The sequence below is a fragment of the Molossus molossus genome, unplaced genomic scaffold (genome assembly GCF_014108415.1).
Source record: "Molossus molossus isolate mMolMol1 unplaced genomic scaffold, mMolMol1.p scaffold_m16_p_8, whole genome shotgun sequence".
Classification (NCBI taxonomy): Eukaryota; Metazoa; Chordata; class Mammalia; order Chiroptera; family Molossidae; genus Molossus; species Molossus molossus.
The window spans coordinates 49,311,872-49,332,555 of NW_023425402.1; the positions used below are offsets into that span (position 1 = coordinate 49,311,872).

A 20,684-nucleotide genomic window follows, 5' to 3' on the forward strand; every position below is an offset into this window, starting at 1 on the left:
TATTGCTGAATCCAATTTGCTAATACTTTGTTGAGGATTTTAGCATCTTTGTTCATCAGAGATGTTGGCCTGTAATTTTCTCTGTCTTTTTTGTAGTGTCTGTATCTGGTTTTAGAATTAGGATAATGCTGGCCTCATAAAAAGAGCTTGGAAGTCTTCCCTCCTCTTGAATTTTTTGGAATAGTTTGAGGAAGGTATGTGTTAGTTCATCTTTGAATGTTTGGTAAAACTCATCTGTGAAGTGATCTGGTCTAGGACTTTTGTTTGCTGAGAGTTTTTTGATTACTGCTTCAATTTCATCAATTGTTATGGGCCTATTTTGGTTTTCTAATTCTTCCTGATTGAGTTTGGAAGATTATATGTTTCTAGGAATTTGTCCATTTTGCCCATGTTGTCCATTTGGTTGGCATATAGTTGTCCATAGTATTTTCTCAAAATCCTTTATATTTCTGTTGTGTTCATTGTTACTTCACCTCTTTTATTTGTGGTTTTATTTATTTGGGTCCTCTCTCTTTTTTTCTTGATGAGACTGGCTAAAAGCTCATCAATTTGTTTATCTTTTCAAAGAACCAGCTCTTGGTTTCATTGATCTTTTGTATTGTTTTCTTGTTTTGTGTTATTTTGTGTTTTAGTCTCTATGTCATGTATTTCTGCTCTGATCCTTATTATTTCCTTCCTTCTACTTTGTACTTTTCTCGTTGTTCTCTTTCTAATTCTTTTAGTTGTAGGGTTAGATAGTTTATTTGAGTTTTTTTTTTGTTTTTTGTTTTGAGGTAGGCCTGTAGTGCTATGAACTTCCCTCTCAGGACTGCTTTCACTATGTCCCATAGATTTTGTGTTGTTGTGTGTTCATTTTCATTTGTTTCCAGGTAGTTTTTTTATTTCTTCCTTGATCTCATTAGTAACGCATGCATTGTTTGATAAGATGCTATTTAGCCTCCATGTATTTGAATTTTTTGTATTTTTTTGTTGTAGTTGATTTCTAGTTTCATGTCATTGTGATCTGAGATGCTTGATATGATTTCAGTCTTCTAGAACTTGAAGACTTATTTTGTGGCCTACCATGTGGTCTGTCTTTGAGAATGTTCGATGTGCACTTGAGAAGAATGCATATTCTGCAGCATTTGGATGAAATGTTCTGTGGATATCAATTAAATTTATCTGATATATTGTGTTGTTTAAGGTTGCTGTTTACTTGCTGATTTTCTTGTCTGGATTTATCCAGTGATGTCAGTGGGCGTTCAAGTCTCCTACTATGACTGCATTGCTGTCGATCTCTTCCTATATTGGGTGCATATATGTTTACCAGGATTATATCCTCTTTTTGGAGCGATCCTTTTAGTATTATGTAGTAATCTTATTTGTCTCTTGTTATGAAGCCTATTTTGTCAGATATAAGTATTGCTACCCCTGTTTTTTTTTGTTTCCATTTGCATGGAATATTTTTTTCTATCCCTTCACTTTCATTCTGTGTAAGTTTTTTGTTCTCAGGTGGATTTTTTGTAGACAGCATATATATGGGTGATAGTTTTTTTTGTTTGTTTCTTTCACTTTTATTTTTATTTTTTATTTTTATCTGAATGTATTACAGATGTTCCTCACTTTTTCCCCCATTGAACCCCTCCTCCCCACTCCCGCCCCCCTCCTGCCTTTCCTCACACTGTTGTCCGTGTCCATTGGTTATGCATATATGCATGTAAGTTCTTTGGTTTATTTCTTCCCACCCCCAACCCCCTTCCCTTTGAGGTTTGGCAGTCTAGCAACCAATTTGTACTTCTTAATCCATTCACCTTTTTCACCCATTCCCCCAACACCCCTCTCATCTGGCAACCAACAAAAGGTTCTCTGTATCTATGAGAATGTTTCTGTTCTGCCTGTTCATTTTGTTTGTAGATTCAATTGTCAATAGATATGTATTCATTCCCATTTTGTTTGTTCATATTTTTTATCTTTTTCTTCAAGAAGACCCTTCAACATTTCATATAATAATGGTTTGGTGGTGATGAACTCCTTTAGCTTTTCCTTGTCTGGGAAAGTCTTTATATGGCCATCGATTGTAGATGACGGCTTTGCAGGATAGAGTAATCTTGGTTGTAGGTTCTTGCTTTTCATCACTCTGAATATTTTTGCCACTCCCTTCTGGCCTGCAAAGTTTCTTTTGAGAAATCAGCTGACAGCCTTATGGGAACTCCCTTGTAGGTAATTAACTGCTTTTCTCTTGCTGCTTTTAAGATTCTCTCTTTGTCTTGAACCCTTTGCATTTTGATGATGATGTGTCTTGGTGTGGGCCTCTTGGGGTTCATCTTGTTTGGGACTCTCTGTGCTTCCTGGACTTGTATGATTGTTTCCTTCACCAAGTTAGGGAAGTTTTCTGCTATTATTGTTTCAAATAGGTTTTCAATTTCTTGTTCTCTCTCTTCTCCTTCTGGCACCCCCAAGATGCGAATGTTGGCACGCTTGAAGTTGTTCCAGAGGCTCCTTACACTATCCTCATTGTTTTGGATTCTTTTTTCTTTTTGTTGTTCTGATTGGGTGTTTTTTGCTACCTTATATTCCAAATCAATGGTTTGCTTCTTGGCTTTACCTACTCTACTATTGAATCTGTGTAACTTATTCTTTATTTTAGTTAGTGCATCCTTAACTTCTGACTGCATCCTTCATTTCTGACTGGTCCTTTTTTATGCTCTTGAGGCCCTCCCTAAGTTCTCTGAGGTTCTCACTAAGTTCATTGAGCATCCTTATAAGCAGCATTTTGAACTCAGTATCTGTTAGGTTGCTTATCTCCATTTCTCTTAGTTCTTTCTTGTCCTGGAGTTTTGTTCTGTTCTTTCATTTGGGACCTGTTTCTTTGTCTCCTCATTTTGGCTGCCTCCCTGTGTTTGTTTCTGTGTATTACTTAATGAGAGGTATGGGGCTATCTGAGACCCGATGCTGCTTGTTTAAAAGAATTTAGGAAAACCTGAAGCAGGATCCAAGACAGGCCAATCCTATGGTTAAGCAACTGGCAACAGCTTGGGTGGGCCTGAAAGTTGGGTGGGGCGGGGCCTCAGGGAATCACCAGGGCGGGGCTACCAGTGTGAGCCAGGTTGAGGGAGTCCCAGATATGGTGGCTATTTGCCGCCCCAAGGAAGGGCTCACCAAAGGAACAAAGGCCTCTGACTGCATATCTGTCCAGGAGAAAGCCCCCTCTCCAGCCCTTGCCCCAGTGCCAAACAGCTCGGTTCTTCCCTGTATGTCTCTGGTGCTCCTCGAGCTGCCTCCCCTCCAAGCTTAGAGGGAGTGAGTCCGGTAAGTCCGTGCGCGGGCCCTTTGAGAAGCTGCCTGGGGCTCCAGCCGCGTCAGCCTCCCTGAGCCTCAGTTCCCGCTGGTTTTTCCAGCCAGAAGTTATGGGGACTTCTCTTCCTGGCACTGGAGCCCTGAGCGGGGCACCTAGTGTGGGATGGGGACCCCTCAGTCCTCAGGGAGGACCTTCCCAGCCCTGGTAACCTCCTAATTTTTATCCGCTACATGTGGGTGTGGGACCAGCCCCTCCGCCTCTGCCCCTCCTACCATTCTTGATGTGGCTGCTTCTTTAATTCTGTAGTTGTAGGACTTCCATTCAGTTTGATTTCAGGCAGTTTTGAATGATGGTTGTTCTGTAGTTTAGTTGTAACTTTGTGGTTTGGGGAGGATGCAATACCACGTTTACCTACACCTTCATCTTGACCGGAAGTCATGATGATGTCTTCTTATCCATTTAGCTACCCCATGTCTTTTGATGGGAACATTTAATCCATTTACGTTTCAGGTTATTATTTATAGGTACTTTTTTGTTGCCATTTTAATTTTTTATGTCTATGTTCCTCTCTCTATATATATTTCTTCTTATAACAGTCTTAGCGTTTCTTGCAGTGCTGGTTTGGTGGAATAAACTTCTCTAACTTTGTTTTTTTGGTCTGGGAAGCTCTTTATTTCATTTTCAATTTTTAATGATAGCCTTGCTGGATAGAGTAGTCTTGGTTTCAGATCCTTGATTTTCATTATTTTGAATGCTTCATGCCATTTCTTTCTGGCCTTCTGAGAAACATTCTTTAAAAAAATAAATGAATGATGAGTAAAAATGGTCTATTTTGTATAAGTACAAGACATTATGTAGATCTCGTACAATTTTTAGAGTTCACAGAGAGGGACCAGAATTGAATAAAATCTGTAACTTGTCTCTAGTGAATATTTTTGTTTCTTTATTGTTTTTATTGAGGCCAGAGTTTTCTCTGGTTTTAGAATATCCTGAAGGAAATGTTTTATTATTTAGGTAATCCAAAATTTCCTTCAGTATTCATTTCTATTTATGAAAGACTCGTAATAAATGCTGACTTTTGACTAGAGAGAAGTTTAAGGGTTATTATTAAGAAATACAGTTCATAAGACTAAAGCTCCCTACTATTTTATTTCACTAGCAGGGCGCTCATCCTAAATTCATTCTAAATAAATACATGATCTCTAATGACTGATGACTTTTCCATGGTATATTATATATACATAAGCAAACAAACAGTATTAGTTAATATTTGATTCTTGGTAAGATAATGTTTGGGTCACTTGTTTTGAGGGAAATAAGATGTATTTTCAAATTTTTTTAGTACTTAAATCTAGGAGTAATTCACTGATATATGGGAAGCAACACGGCTGTATAAAACACCAAGCAGTTCTTTTTTGCCTTTTTTGGAATATTATTCAATTATGATCTACTGATTAAGCTAGTTCAGGTTTTTAAAAAGTGGATTTAAAAAATAAGGTTTGTCCATTGAAATCTGCAAGGTTTGTATTATTTTGCTTGTTGCTAAATAATTTGCTTCACTGTGAGTAATGATTATCTTAGGAAATATTCTTTTATTTAAGAAGTGTAAATTTTAAAAAATTTCAGAATTATATTGCAAAAAATATTCAATCATTTTTGAAAAATTTGACCTATTTATTATTCTATGAAAAAAGCAGGTTACAACAGTTTGGAAAAGAAAAGCCTAATTTATATTTAGATATGTATGCATAAGTAAAAGACTAGAAATTTATATATTATAATAATAACCACTAAATATGCAATTGCATGCTCTTGTAGCTGCTCTTCTCAATTCCTAAAATTTTAGATTGTTTTAAAAATAAAAATTTTTAAGCTTTGTAAAACTGGCTGCCCAATATGAATACTAAGATGATAATTAGGTGTTGCAGTAGTGTAACATAACAGTGCTCGTGGCTGATAAAAGGTGCCTTAGCACAATCCCATTATGTACATTGAGGCTGTCCTGGGAAATGAAATTATTAGAAGAAAAACCACCTGGAAATTATACGATATTAGCCCAGGCAAGTTAACAGTATAAAATGTCACCTTTCTGTGCTATGTTGTTAAAGTCCCCTGATACTTGATGTCAAAACGTACTGGAAATTTATTTTGGAGTTGTAGCTATAACTTTAAATATTTATTCTTTCTTAAAATATACTCTTTCATTTTTAGGCATTATCCAATTGGTTTGCTATTTGATCTTCTTGCATCAAGTTCAGCTCTTCCTTGGAACATCACAGTACATTTTAAGGTATAGTTTAAATAGCATTTCCCATTTGTCCCAGTTGTGGTACTTAGTAAGGAGACTTAGAATAGCATTTTTTTTTTCTTTATTGATTTTAGAGAGAGAGGAAGGGTGAGGGAGAGATAGAAACATCAATGAGAGAGAACATCGATTGGATGCCTCCTGCATGTCCCCCACTGGGGATTTGGTCCACAACCTGGGCATGTGCCCTGACCGAGAATTGAACCGGCGACCTCTTGGTGCATGGGTTGATGCTCAGCCCCTGAGCCACACCGGCCAGGCTAGAAGAGCATTTTTTTAAACAAAGTTGTTTTTTGCTTTTCCCATGGCACTTTTTAATTGGTAAGCTGCCATCAGTATTTATCTAGAAAATACTTTTCAATTTCTTCCTAACTCTTGGCAGAACCATTTAAACATTTAATGTATAAATACCTATTTTTTGTTTGAGCTAGATACACTTTAAAATTAAAATATTTTGGGATATTTATATTCATTAAAAAATAAATCTCAAACAGGAAGAACAAAATTCTCATTGTAGATGATGGCATGGAAGTAGGGAAGGAGAAAACTTAAAACTGGGTAACTCTAAGGCCTTTTTGATTGAGAGAAAGGTTAAGAGACAGAAGTCCCAAGAATTGATCTAATTCTGTTTTGAGAAATATTAAATCCCATAGTTTTAAAGAGACAAGGCTAGATTTATTGTATTTTGTCTCAATATTTTATAAAGTGCTGGTCCCTCTTTCCCCTTTTCCTGTCCTGATTCTCCCATCTCCTACCCCTCAAGCAATTTACGAACACCTGAAAGATTGAACTACCTCCACTGTTTGATCATTAGGCATTGATTCTGAAATGGCAATGGATAGTGGGAGGGAGACACATTAAGAGTTTGAAAAGTCATTTAGGTGTTTGATTTGCTTTTCCGTGAGGGACACATTCAAAATCACTGCCCAAAGGAAGTTCACTCATTCTTCCTAAGGTGCTTTCCTCCTTGTCTTCCTGAAATTGAATTTGTGAGTCACTGGAATTTGTTTCTCTATTGTTTGCACTAATGTGCTTTGCACAGTACAGTGTTACCAAAGATTTTACTTACCACAGAACCATACAGAGTGAGGACATGGTTCTGATATACGTGAGTTTCATTTTCCATGGTACCATGCAAAGCAAGGATTATCTGTGGTATAATAATTAAAGTTTAGAATGGTGTGAAGATAAAACTACTTCAAGCATAATAACAGTAGAGGGCCTATATTTCCAATCAAGTCTTTTCCATTATGTTGAAAAATAATTCCAGTAATTAATGTGTTTGTGTGTGTATAATGCTCTCTAAAAGACTGAAGTGTTTGTTAAATATATAATGGCTATGCATTTATTCATTCATTCAACAAATATTGAGAGTCTGCTGTGTGCCAGCCAGGCACTGTTCTAAAGCTTGGGATATATGAGTGAATGACACAAAAGACACTCAGACACTTTATGGTACTTACGTGCTAAGCCCTCTGTAATTATTGATTGAATGAGTTGATGGTTTGTAATAATGATAGGAAAGGCTTAGAATTATTAGGCTTGGTATAGTGTCATGTTCTCAAAGGGACCTATGGACCCATGGGAGTTTCCAAAATCCTGTCAAGGGATTCATGAGGTCAAATCTATTTCCTTAATAATATTAAGATGCCGTTTGCCCTTTCCACCGTGTTTACATTTGTACTGATCTGCAAAAGTGTTGGTGGGTAAAACTTTTGGCACCTTAGCACAAAGCAAGGCAATGCACCAAACTACTGGTATTCTCTACCACCACACACTGACTATTCTGGCTAAAGCAGTACAAATTATTAATTATTATTAATCTTGACTTTTAAATACATGTGTTTTTAAATTTCCTGTGCAGTGAAATAGGAAGTACATATAAAACACCTTTTCTGTATGGCAAATACTGTAGTTGTCCTAAGGAAAAGCATTTGTGCCCTTATTTGAATTGTAAGTTGAACAAGTCACTGTTTTCATGATACATCAATTTTTATTTAAAAGAGACTGATAGACAAACTGTGGTTATTTAGACTTGCGTATTTGCTAGAGAGTTTCTTGAAAATAAACAGTGAGCCTCTCCCTGCAAGTAAAACAACTGACAGTATTTGTTGCCAATGACAAAATTTGAACTTTTAAGGAAAATTAGAATTTTGGAAAACATGTATTTGCTACCATGAGCTTGATAGTTTTATTATTATTAAAATAATTTTTTATAAGATTTATGGTCATTTTAATGAATTCAATTTTTAAGAAATTTTATATAATGAAATGTGTCAACATTTAGAGATTTACATTAACTCAATAAACAAGCATTTTTCCAAATGATTGATACATGATGTTACAAAATCATGTACATGTATAAAGATCCATTCAAAGTACCAGGTTAGGTTTTTGGAAGGCACTCTGTCTTTCTTACAGTGCTTGGGAAGGCACTACCACTGGTCCTGACTGGTACTTGTTCTTTAAGTATACTTGTTTAACTGACAATGCCCATTTCTGATGGGCAGTTTTTTAAATTTTTTTTTGTTTGTTTGTTTGTTTGTTTTAATTTTAAAATTTTTTTTTGGCTTGCTCACAAGCTAATCAAGGTTATTTACCCCAGGGTCTATTATACTTTCAAAGTAGTGTTCAAGCCAATTTGCTCTGGAGGAAGTTAGCTGTCTAATATGAAAGCATTCTAACCTCTAATAACCTAGCTAAACTCTTCTACTGGAATTTTAAAAAAATGTTTAATCCTCACCCAACAATATTTTTCTATTTATCTTCAGTTAGAGTGGGAGGGAGAGAAAGGGAGAGAGAAAACATCAACGTGAGAGGGACACATTGGCTGATTGCCTACCGCATGACCCCGACCAAGGCCGGGGATGAACTGTAGCCTTGGCTGGAATCAAACCTGAGACTCATGGGTCCATGGGCCAGCGCTCTACTGCTGAACCAAACCGGCCAGGACTCTACTGGAATTTTTATATAGATTAAATCTCTTCCTGGTATTTTCTGATAGCTATGCATTTTATGTTTCAGGTAAATTCATCTTTATTTCCATGTCTGCCTCTTGCCTTGATAGCTACATGTCATAGTGTGGCATTCAAATTGGTGGGTTTAAAAATGAGGGTGGGGCCCTGGCTGGTTTGGCTCAGCAGTAGACTGTTGGCCTGCGGACTGGAGAGACCCAGGTTCAGTTCCTGCTAAGGACACATACCTTGATTGCGGTTTGTCCCCAGCCCAGGTTGGGATTGTGTAGGTGGCAACCATTCGATGTGCTTCTCACATCGATGTTTCTCTCTCTCTCTTCCTCCCTCTCTCCCTCCCGCTCTGTCTGAAGATAAATGCAAAAATGTCCTCGGGTGAGGAATAAAAACGAATGAGGGGGGGAGGTAAAGTAATGGTTAAGAACCTGTGCTGAAGGATCAAGTTTAACTTCATTTATGGATAACTGGTGGGGTTCCAGAAACAGACTTGGGTTTTCCAGTGAGAATGGAAACATAGGGAGGTTTTGCTCCTAGTCTCCAACCCCAACTCTGTGATTAGTGTTTATTCTGGTTTGAGGACTGCCTAAAGCCAGACAGTTTTTTCTTGCTAGGCCAAGAGCACTGTTTCTCTCGGGCAGTTCACCATATCCCAGCTTCTTCCACAGTGTGTTGATGACATAGGTCTAAGGTAGCTTTCCTTGTTCTTGAGTACACTTTATAGTCTCTCCCATGCTTCTGCTAGCTGTACTTCCTAGCTATAAATGTTGGTTTTATAGTATCAATCATACAATATTAGTTATCTGTTGCTATGTGACAGATCATCACACATGTAGCGGTTTAAGACAATAAACATCTCAAAGTTTTTGTGGCTCAGGCTTACCTGGACCTTCTTAGGATCTCGCAAGACTACAGTGCAAGTGTTAGCTGAGCTACATTATTGCCTGGAGATTTGAGAACCTGTTTTCAAACTCACTCGGGTTGCTGGCAGAATTCATTTCTTTGTGATTGTAGGACTGAGGGCTGCCAGGTCTTGTGACTGAGCTAGAGGCTGTACTTAGCACCTAAAAGCTGCCTGAGTTACTTGCCATGTGAACTTAACCCAGCATTTCAGCTTATTTCATTTAGTCAACAAAACGAGCCTCTAGAGCTAGTCGGTTAGCAAGACTGGAGTTTTATATAACATGACTTAATCATAGGAGTGATATATGACCTTTACCACATTCTTTTGGTAAATTCAAGTCACAGGCCCTGCTCATACCCAGGAGATAGAGATAATGGAAGGTCACACATACTCAAAGTTTTATGAAATATGGTTTTAGTCATTAACTTATTTATCAAATATTTATTGAGATAATATCTGTTTTCAGCTATGATAGAGTAACTGGACTGGACTTTGTTTTCCAGCCATAAACCCCTATGAAACTTGACAAAATATATGAAGTAGAACTGTTTTAGGCACTGGACATTAGAAAGAAAGAGAAAACAAGGTGAGCTCCATATTCAGTTCATCTGTACTTCAGGGCAGTTTCCCGGCCATATTTTGGGGAGTTGGACTCAGGCAGAGCAAGGAAGTTCTTTTGAGTTGATCATGGAGAGATTGGAGTTCTGGGCTGCTGAAGCAACTAGAACTTGCTAGACAGGTTATCAGAGAAGAGGGACAGACTTATAAGCATGAGTTCCTCAAGAGTACTTGACTGAGGGCTGGGCTACACATGAATAGGTGATATTTCTCAAGGCCAGTGCAGAGTATATGTTAGGGGATTAAGAGTGGGACAGGGCCCTTGATGCCTGGAGATGTTGGATCCCACCTCATCCACAGTAGAGAGAGACATAGTTAACATACTGAGCATTTATCTGAGACATCAGAAAGAACATGCTGTAGGAATAAGGAGCATACTTCAGAGTAGTGTTGGCAAATAATGGCCTGTGTGCTGACTCTGGCCCAGAACTGTTTTTGTATGGCCTGAGATCTAAGGTTGGTTTTTATACTTTATAGTGGCTGAAAAAAATCAATAGAAAAATTATATGTATGGCATGAGAATTTTGTGGAATATATATTCTAGTGACCATAAATAAAAGTTGTAGTGAAATTCAGCCATCTTTGCTAATTCATTTAGATACAGCTTTTGAGCTACAATTGCAGAGTTGAGCACTTGATATAGATGCTTTATATCCCACAGGTACATTTACCACCTGGCCCTTTACAGAAACAGTTTGGCAACTCATAGTATAGGATAAAGATTGGTCAGGATCTGCCCTAATACAGACTAAAAGTTAAGCCTTTTTAGGATCACCAGCTAGAACAAAACTCAACATGAAAGACAGTATAATCTGGAATCCTTACACCATATTCACAATGTCCAGCATATAGTCAACTATTACTAGAGTGTAAATAAGCAGGAAAACTTGAACCATATCTGGGGGAAGAAGTTCTGTTAATAGAAATCGACCCTGAGATAACCCACATTTGGAATTATCTAAAAGTGAATTTAAACAGCTATTAAAAACTCAGTGGCTTAAAGGAAGATCATAAAATTGTGGAGCTGAAAAGAACAATACGTGAAATGAAAAATTCACTGGATGGGCTTAATAGTGAATTGGAGATGGCACGAGAAAGGTTCTGTGAACTTGTAGAAACATACATAGAAACTATTTGATGTGAAGAGCTGAAAGAAGAAGATGGGGGTGAGGGACGGACAGAGTTCCAGCGCCCTCTAGGATAATATCAAGCAGTCTAACATACATGTAATTGGATTCCTAGAAGGAGCAGAAAGAGGGAATAGGCTAGAAAAAATATTTTTAACAAACAGCGATTTAGACTCAACATTTCTTGTTTCAAAGCTACAATAACCAAAACTGTGTGGGATAGACATATAGATTTAGAATATAAGTGAGAGTTCAGATATAAATACATGCATTTATGGGCAGTTGACTTTGTATGTGTGTGGGTGTCAAAACAATTTAGTGAGGGGAAGGAAAGTTTTTCAACAGATGGTACTGGGCCAGCTGGATATCCACATGCAAAAGAATGAAATTGACACCAGAAAAAATAAGTATAAATGGATCAGACGTAAGTGTAAGTCCTAAAGTTTAAAAAATAGTAAATTTTGTAATCTTTGATTAGGCAGTGATTTTTTAGGTAACACTTAAAGCACAAGCAACCAAACAAAAAATAGATAAATTGACTTCAAAATGAAAAACGTGTGTGCCTCAAAAGAAGGGAAATATTTCTCCACAGAATAGGAGAAATATTTGCAAACTCATAAAGGTCTAGTATCCAGGCTATACCAAAAATTTCACTGAATTCAATAATAAAAAGGTAAATGGCCCAATTAAAAATGGGCAAAGGATTTAAATAAACATTGCTCCAAAGAAGATACATAAATGGCCAGTAGGCACAAGAAAGGTGCTCAGCATAATTAGTAATTAGGGAAATACAAAGGAAGACTAGTGAATTACGCCTTCATGCCCACTAAGATAGCTGTAATAAAAAAGTTGGACAATTGTGGACTAATTGGAACTCATATGTTACATGTTACTATTGGGAATGTAAAATGATGCAGCTGCTTTGTAGAACAGTCTGGCAGTTCTGCAAATGATTAAACATAGACTTGTGGTATGACCCACTTATTATACTCATAGTTATAAACCCAAGGGAATTCAAAACATATGTCCACCCAAAAACTGATACATGATGTTCATAGCAGCATTAGTCATAGTACCCCAAAAGTGGAAGCAACCCAAATGCTCATCAACTGATGAATGTATAAATAAAATGTGTATTCATACAACGGAATATAATTTGATCATGAAAAGGAATGAAGTATTGATACATCCTATAGCATAGATAAACTTTGAAACATCATGCTTAGAGAAAGAGAGCAGACACAAAGGCTGCATATTATATGATTTATATATGAAATGTTCAGAATATGCAAATCTGTAGAGACAGTCTATTAGTGGTTTTCAAGGGCTGAAGAGAGGACAGAATGAGGATTGACTGCTTACAGATATAAGGTTTCTAGAGTGATGAAAATATGTAATTAGATAGTGATGTTGCACAACCTTGTAAATATACTAAAAACCACTGAATTGTACTCCTTAAAGTGGTGAATTTTAAGTGAATTGTATATGAATTATATCTCAATTATAAAATAATGGTTGCTAATTTTCCAAATTTGGGAGAGAGAAAAAAAAATCAGTGTGTCTCACAGAAGCGCAGCAAATCTCAAGCAAATAAATATGTAGAAAACTACACCCAGGCAACATCATAATTAAACTGCTGAAAACCAGTTTTAAACAGAAAGTCTTGAAAGCAGCCATAAAAAAATAGGTGAGGGAACAATAAGGTGAATGATGGCTATCTTCGCATCAAACAGTGAAGCAAAAGAGTGAATGGAATGACATCTTAAAGGACTGAAAGACGCTGTAGGCAGGAATGAAGAGTGCTGGCAAATAGTAAATAAATGGTAAATATAAAAAATCACCCCTTTTTACTTTAAAAGAGAAATAACTGTTTAAAACAAGCATAATACAGTTTTAAGGAAGGGTTAATAATGTTGTGTTGTGATTCATCTAAAGCAGTGCTTAGAAGGAATTTAAAACTTTTTCTATAGTAGGAAAACATACTTGACTGATATCAGGAAGGAAAAATGGGATATTGCTACAGATCCAAAGCCATTTTAAGGATAGTAACGGAATATTATGAACAGCTTTATGCCAGCAAATTTGACAAATGGACAAATTCAGTGAAAATGCAGTTTACCAAAACTGACCCAAGAAGTAGCAGATATGAATAGCCCCCTACTGTATAAAGTTGGATTTCTAAAAACAAATTTCTCACAAAGTAAAATTGCTTGCCTAGTTTCATTGGTGAATTCAAATATTTAAGGAATAAATAATATCAGTCTTGACAGACTTTTTATTTTTTATTTATTGATTTTTTGAGAGAGAGGGGAAAGGAGTGGGAGAAAGATGTAGAAACATCGATAAGAGAGTACCGATTGGTCGTCCTCCGCACGTCCCCCACTGGGGACCGGATGCACAACCTGGGCATGTGCCCTGACCAAGAATCAAACCAGCGACCTCCTGGTGCGTGGGTCGACGCTCAACCACTGAGCCACATTGAGTGGGCGATTTTGACAGACTTTTTACAGCCAATAGAAAGGAGGGGAATGTTTTCCAATTTGTTTTACAGGCCAGAATAACTCTGATACCAAAATATTTAAAGATGTTTTTTAAAAAAATTACTCACCAGTATTCTCATGAACATAGATGCAGACACTCTCAGGAAAATACGAGCAGATCAAATCCAGCAATACATGTAAAGGACAATACACCATGACCATGTTGAGATTGTCCCAGGAATACAGGTTGATCAGCTTTTCAAATCTCAGTGAATATAATTCAGCACATTAACAGAAGAAAAGTAGAAAATTTGTATGATCAGATTAAATAAATGCAGAAAACGTTTTTGACAAAATTCAGTATCCATTTGCTATCCAAACGCTTCAGCAAGTTTTTGAATAGACAGACATTTTCTCAATTTGTCAGAGTAAATATGAAAAGCCTACAACCAAAAAATCATGGTAAATGATGCTTTATAAAACTGTTTCCCTCTCAGATCTGGAAATAGGCAAAGTTATCTGCCCCTACCACTTTGATAGGGAGTTTTGCTCTACCGTAAAATAAGAATTTCTAAAAAGGACTGTGTTGTTGAAAAATCACAGAACTTATGGGGAAAAAAAAACCCCAAAACTTCTTTAGTAACAGATGAAAAGATAGGAACCTAATAAAAGGACAATTTTATACATGTTAAATGGTTAAGAAATGCATAAATACGACAAAAAATATGGCACTTTATGTTGAAAAGGACTAGAAATATCCTTGCAGAAATGATTTTTGGAAGGGTTTGCTGTCTGTCATTTGTTGTGAAGTGGTGAAGGGAAGATATCTGAAATTACACAAAAGTGGAACATAGGCTGTGGATAGCTCATAATGTTAATTGAGGTAGCAGGTCCATTTCTGAGGTGTGTCTGTTCTGTGTATTCCTATGTGGCTTGGTTTACCTGAGTGCAGTTTTCTGTGTTCACCTAGTATTTCTTGTGGACAATATTTACGAAAGTAAACATGAAATTCACATTGTTCTAATTGTCCCTTAATATATTTTTCACTTAAACAGACAATTCATATATATAGATATGAACATTTAATATGCATAATAATATACGTTCAGATGGGAATAACCAATTGCACATGAAAACGTGCTCAACATCTTTAGTCCTCAGGGCAGTGTGTATTAAAATCACAGTGAGATATTGCTTCACACTCTAGTGTGACTAAATTTTAAACACTCACAGTCCAGTCCAGCCGGTGTGGCTCAGTAAATTGAGCATCGTCCCATGCATGACTGAGAAGTCGCAGTTCCATTCCCGGTTCAATTCCCAGTCGGGTCACATGCCCGGGTTGTGGGCTTGACCCCCTGTAGGAGGCGGGAGCGTAAATTGTACTATCACTTTAGAGAACAGTTTGGCAGTTTTTAAATAAAGTTAAACATAAACTTACTGTATGACCCACCATGCTTTAAGGTGTATACCAAGAAAAATGAAAACATATTCACAAAAAACTTGAACACTAATGTCATAGCAGTTATCTTAGCCCAAATCAGGATACAATCTTAATGTCTGACAGGTTTTGAGATTAACAGATTGTGGTGTATTCAATCAGTGGTATACTACTTAGCAACAAAAAGGAACTAACTACTGATACTTGCAGTAACAGATGAATTTCAAAAGTGTGATGCTAAGTGGAAGATGTTAGATTACGCGATACTATGGAATATGTTATTCTATTTATATGCAACTATAGGCAAAACTAGTTTCTGGTGATAGATTAGTGATCAGCTGGGTTTAAAATGAGGGAACTGATTGCGAAGGGCACTGAGCAACTTTTGAGGGGTGATAGTATTGTTCTATACCTTGTATGGGCTGGCAGTTGTGCAGTGTCAAATTCATCTAACTGTGCACTTAAAATTTTTGCATTTCACTGCTTGTGAATCATATCTCAGTGAATTTAACTTATTTTTAAGAGTTTATTGAGATAGGACAGAGAGGTGAGAACAGTCATTGTCTCTGCCTTGCGGAGCTTCAAGAGTAGTATGACAGATGAATATAAATGATATTATAAAGTCAAATATAAGGGCTTTGTGAGTTTAACCTAGACTTGGGGTATAAGAGAAACTTCCTGAAGAAAGTGATATTAAAAAGAACTTGAAGATTGAGGAGGATTGGGAGTGAGTGGGTAGGCGTGTAAGTGGTCAAGAGATAGGCAAGTACAAAGAGTTCCAGGTAGAGGAAATAGTTTGTACAAAGGCACAGAAATGAGAGTGTATGGCTGAAAGATTGTTTGAGCAGATGACATATTCAAGAGCTTTGGAGTAGAGAATGGGAGGAGTGGGAAAAGAGAATGGAGTATATGAAATGGGAGTGAGAGATAATTATGCTGGAGAGATTAGCAGAGATGCAGGTCATTCAGAAAACTGAAGTCTTTAGAAGAAGTTTGATTTTAATCCTAAAAGTAACAGAGCAGCTGAAGTGACAAGGTCAGTTTTCATTTTAGGAAGATCACCATGACTTCAAATGTGAGGAATGAATTAAAGGGTGTAAGACTGTGCATGGGAGCCAATTAAGAGGTTTTCAAAAAAGTCAGATAGTTTGTACTGGGAAAGTGGCACTGGGAATGTTGAATGTGAATGGCTTCAGATCTGCTTAGGGTGTTGACTCAACAGAACTTGAGTTGATGTGGAGATGGGGAGAAGGAAGAGTCAAGGGAGGAGATAATTTTACTTTTGAATTTGTTTAAGTTTCATATGCCTACCAAACATATCTACTAGATTAGTGGATATATGGGTTCTAGGGTCATGAGAAGGATCTTGACTAGAGACAGATATTGAGGCTCATTAGTTAACAGATGGTTTGGAAGTAAGTAGGCGTAATGTAACGTGGGTATATGGAATTAAAAAAAGCAAAGAGATCCTAGGTCAGAAACTTGAAAATCAACATTTCAGGAATGGGGCAGAAACAGGCTCTTACATGAGGGTGAGAAAAAATGAGAGGAGAATGAGAAGTGTGGTGACACAGATTTGAGGAAGACTGCTTCAAGAATAGTCAAAGATGTTATTTGATGTTTGGCAAGAGCTTAAAACAGTTAAGGACTGAAAGGTGTGATTGTTGACCTTGAAGATAGCCATTTCAGTGGATTGATAAAGGGTAGCAGACAGAATGCAAGGATAAGTAAGAGCCCAATGCACTGAGTTTAACAGTTGACTCTGAAGGGGAGAAGAGAGAGAGGGCTCTAGCCAGAGGGAAGTTGAGGGTGAGGGAAAGGTTTTGTTTTTTGCTTTGAGGGTTAGTTTTACTTTAAGAACAACTAATAGGTAATGGGAATTACAGAAAAAATGGTAAAGATAATTTACTGAAAGAGTGGGAAGGGTTAATTGGGCTGAGTTTCAAAGATACAAAAAAGTGGGATCTAGAAAACAGGATGGAAGATAGACCTTGCAGCGGTTCTCAACCTGTGGGTCGCGACCTCTTTGGGGGTCGAACGGCCCTTTCACAGGGGTCGCCTAAGACATAACAGTAGCAAAATTACAGTTATGAAGTAGCAACAAAAATAATTTTATGTTTGGGGGTCACCAGAACATGAGGAAGTGTATTAAAGGGTCACAGCTTTAGGAAGGTTGAAAACCACTGCTTAGAATGTACCAGGAAAGGAGGAGGTGATTGGTTGCAGGTAAGTTTGTAGATTGGATTGTGGTAAAATTAGGAGATTTCAGAAAATCAAGGAAGTTTTAACACATTTTAGTGCTGATTTTAGCATTAATACAGTTAACTTCTATTAGCATCTTTTTCATAGTATATTCTTTTCTCATCCTGAAAATGATACTTTGGGAGAAATATTTGAAAATTCTTCTCCCTTTCCATTTCCACATGCACACACACCAAAGTGATTTTGGAAATAACATTTTAGATTTTATAACAGTAAGCCTTTAAACTATTGCCTCATATTTTTCCTGTCAGAATGTTGAATCTACTATTAGAGGTGAGTCAGCAATAAAATCACATTGCTGTGCGTGTTTGCTTGAACTGCCATAACAAAATACTATAGATTGGGTGGTTTAAACAACAGAAACGTATTTTCTCATAGTTTAGGAGGCTGGAAAGTCCAAAATCAAGTCAAGGTCCAGCAGGATTTCGTTTCTCGTGAACACTCTCTTCCTGGTGTTTGTATGGCTGCCTTCTCACTGTGCCCTCACAAAAGACCTTTTCTACTTACTATGTGAAGAGACTGAGCTCTCTATCTTCTCTTTTAAGGACACTAATCCTATTGTGTCAGGGCCTCACCCTTAGAACCTCGTTTAAACTTAATTGCTTCCGCAGGGGGTCCCATCTCCAAATACAGCCACACTTTTTTGAGGGTTAGGACTTCAGTACGTGAATACAAACACTGAGTCCATGATACTGTGTATTGGCAACTTTTGTATTTTCAATGTGAAATTACATTCTTTATTAATCATATGGAAAATGTTTTTTCTGGTTTTCTTTTGTTTTGCTCAATTGTCTTAACCAAGTTTGCAGTATTATTAAAAGATTAAAAGGCTTTTTTTCTCCCCACTTACCTGTTAGGTAGTTTTAGTTTAGTGTTATTTGGTTGTCTCTAATATGTCTGGACATATTCCAAACTGTCTAGGTTAATATTTTAATTAAAGGACACAGGTAATAATATCTAAGTAAATGGAACCTTCCAGGTGATTTTTATAAAAGTAAAATTAGCTTTAGTTTATCAGGCATTCTGACATGGAAGATTAATGAAAGCAAGTAAACCTGGTGTCAAACTCACATTTATTTGCAAGAGTTTGGACTGAAAAGGTAAGCACTTATACACAATTGCTAATATATGTAAGAAGAGATTAGAAATGTAGTGAATTGAGAGTCTGCTTATAATTTTGTTGTAAAACTAGGAAAAAAAGACTTTCCACTCCCATCTCAAGCTACTCATGGAAAAGAGAAACATTTCATGAGTAGGAGCTAAGGGGGCTTTGGCTGAGACATCTGTTACTTTATTCATTGTCACAATTCAGCTGCTGTGGCTGCTTAAACAGATACAGTCGGCCCTCGTTGATCGCGGTTAATCAGTTCCAGACTCTACCACGATAAATGAATTTCCGCGAAGTAGGATTCTTTATTTATATACAGTTGGCCCTCATTTATCGTGGTTAATCAGTTCCAGACTTTACTGCAATAAATGAAATTCTGCGAAGTGGGATTCTTTCTTTATAAGCCGCGATAGAGTGAAGCCACAGTCAAAGCGCATTGAAGCGTGAAGTGGCGAGAGACAACTGTACCTCCTTTTTCTGTTTTCCCTGAGTTCATTTGATGAAAGAATTCAACTCCTTCCTGAATAGAGTTAGAGCATTCTCTGTTGACGGCTAGGTATGCAAATAACTCTTGATAGATTCCCCCTCTTTTGCTGTAAAGACTATTCATTTGTAATTTTCAACTGTCAATTATAGGTGTCAGCATTGGTTAAGTTTAGAAACCTGTAAAGCAAAGGAAGTCTGGGAAAAGCAAAACTTTAGTACTTCCTCTGGTTACAGGAGCCATTGAGGGGTTTAGCCTACTCTGAAGCAATACTAAAAAAAGGTAGGATATTTCTCACTCCCCAACTTCTCAAACAACTGTTTTGAGAGATCCTAATTCCTATTTTCCATAGTCAGCTAATATACAGCTTTAACAAATTCTAACTGTAAATTAAGCTTAATAGGTTTAAATTTAAACTACATGAAAATAATATTTTCTTTAGAATATGAACTTTCCTATTTTCTGCCACTCATTCATAACAGACATGGATAATTAGCAGTGCAGAGAACTGTACAATATCTTGAAGTAGTCTAAATTTATAGATCACATATAACAAAGTCAAAATGTTCTTACACAACTGGTATAATGCTAATTCATTTTAATAGAATTGATATGATATAGATTTAATTCTTTGTTTTGGTCAGGAAGCCAGGGCAGATCCCCTTAATCTAGCTGAATCAAAGCAAATATAGCTGATTATCGAGTTTATTGAGTCAGGGACCCTCTCTCTCAGCCACCCATATCCTTTCCCAGCTTTTACTTTTGCATTTCTCTCTCTCATATTCTCCTTTGCCTTTTCATTTTTATGAAATTTTACAATTTTTAAAATGTTTTAATTGATTTTTTTAGAAAGAGAGAGAGCTAGAACATCAATGTGAGAGAAAAACATCCATCAGCTGCCTTCTGCACGCCCCCTGCTGGAGATCCAGCCTGCAACCTGGGCACTCTGACTCGGAATCAAACCAGGATCTCTCGGTCCATGGGGCCATGCCCAATCCACTGAGCCACACCGGCTGGATGGAAATTTTACATTTTCTTACATTCTTTGCCTTTGTATTCATGTGTCTGAAAACATCCACCTTAGTTTTTTATGGACCTCTAGTTCAAGAACACCACAAGACTGGAATCCCTTTGTACCTAGAGAAACAATATAGTTGTCTCAGCTGTTTCCTTCTGCTCCAGGCAACTTTGACTAGTGGGTGGTTTATGTAGTGGCTTACCTTTTACTCAGCAGAAACTGTGAAATCAGACTCTATGAGAGTAGAAGGAGATGTGACTATTTACTTTTATGTAAAGAATACACTGTAGGAAATAGCTATAGGTTATCAAGTGCCTTTTCTCTTGGTAGGAGGGCATCTACTATAAGTTTTTTAAATTATGAGCTTTCTATGACTTAGGTAATTGAATGTTTTTTATTAATATAGTAATACGAGTAGGCTATGACTAAATGTTATTTTTTCCCACTATTATTTGACTCTTTATTGAAGGACTTACAGAACAAACTCTTTTCCTGTAAAATAACACTCAGATATAATCATTAAGTATTTAGGTGTTATGGAGGAAGTGGTATTGCATAGTGGTTAAGAGGTGGGACTCTGAGTCACCCTAATCCTAGCTCTACCACTTGCAAGTTATATGACTATCCACTCTCTGAGCTTTAATTTTTTAAAAATCTGTAAAATAGCAATGACATTAGTGTTTACCTCAAGGGT

The 20,684-nt window shown here is 37.0% G+C and overlaps 1 protein-coding gene across 3 annotated transcripts in view; it reads left to right on the forward strand.

Annotated features, from left to right (window-relative positions):
* ATG5 (autophagy related 5) overlaps positions 1-20,684 on the forward strand; it is a 132,783-nt gene that overhangs the window by 26,658 nt on the left and 85,441 nt on the right. For all 3 annotated transcript variants that reach the window (XM_036248393.1, XM_036248391.1, XM_036248392.1), the window contains exon 4: positions 5,489-5,567. In XM_036248393.1, coding sequence (XP_036104286.1) covers positions 5,489-5,567 — 79 coding nt within the window. The remainder of the gene's footprint in view (positions 1-5,488; positions 5,568-20,684) is intronic.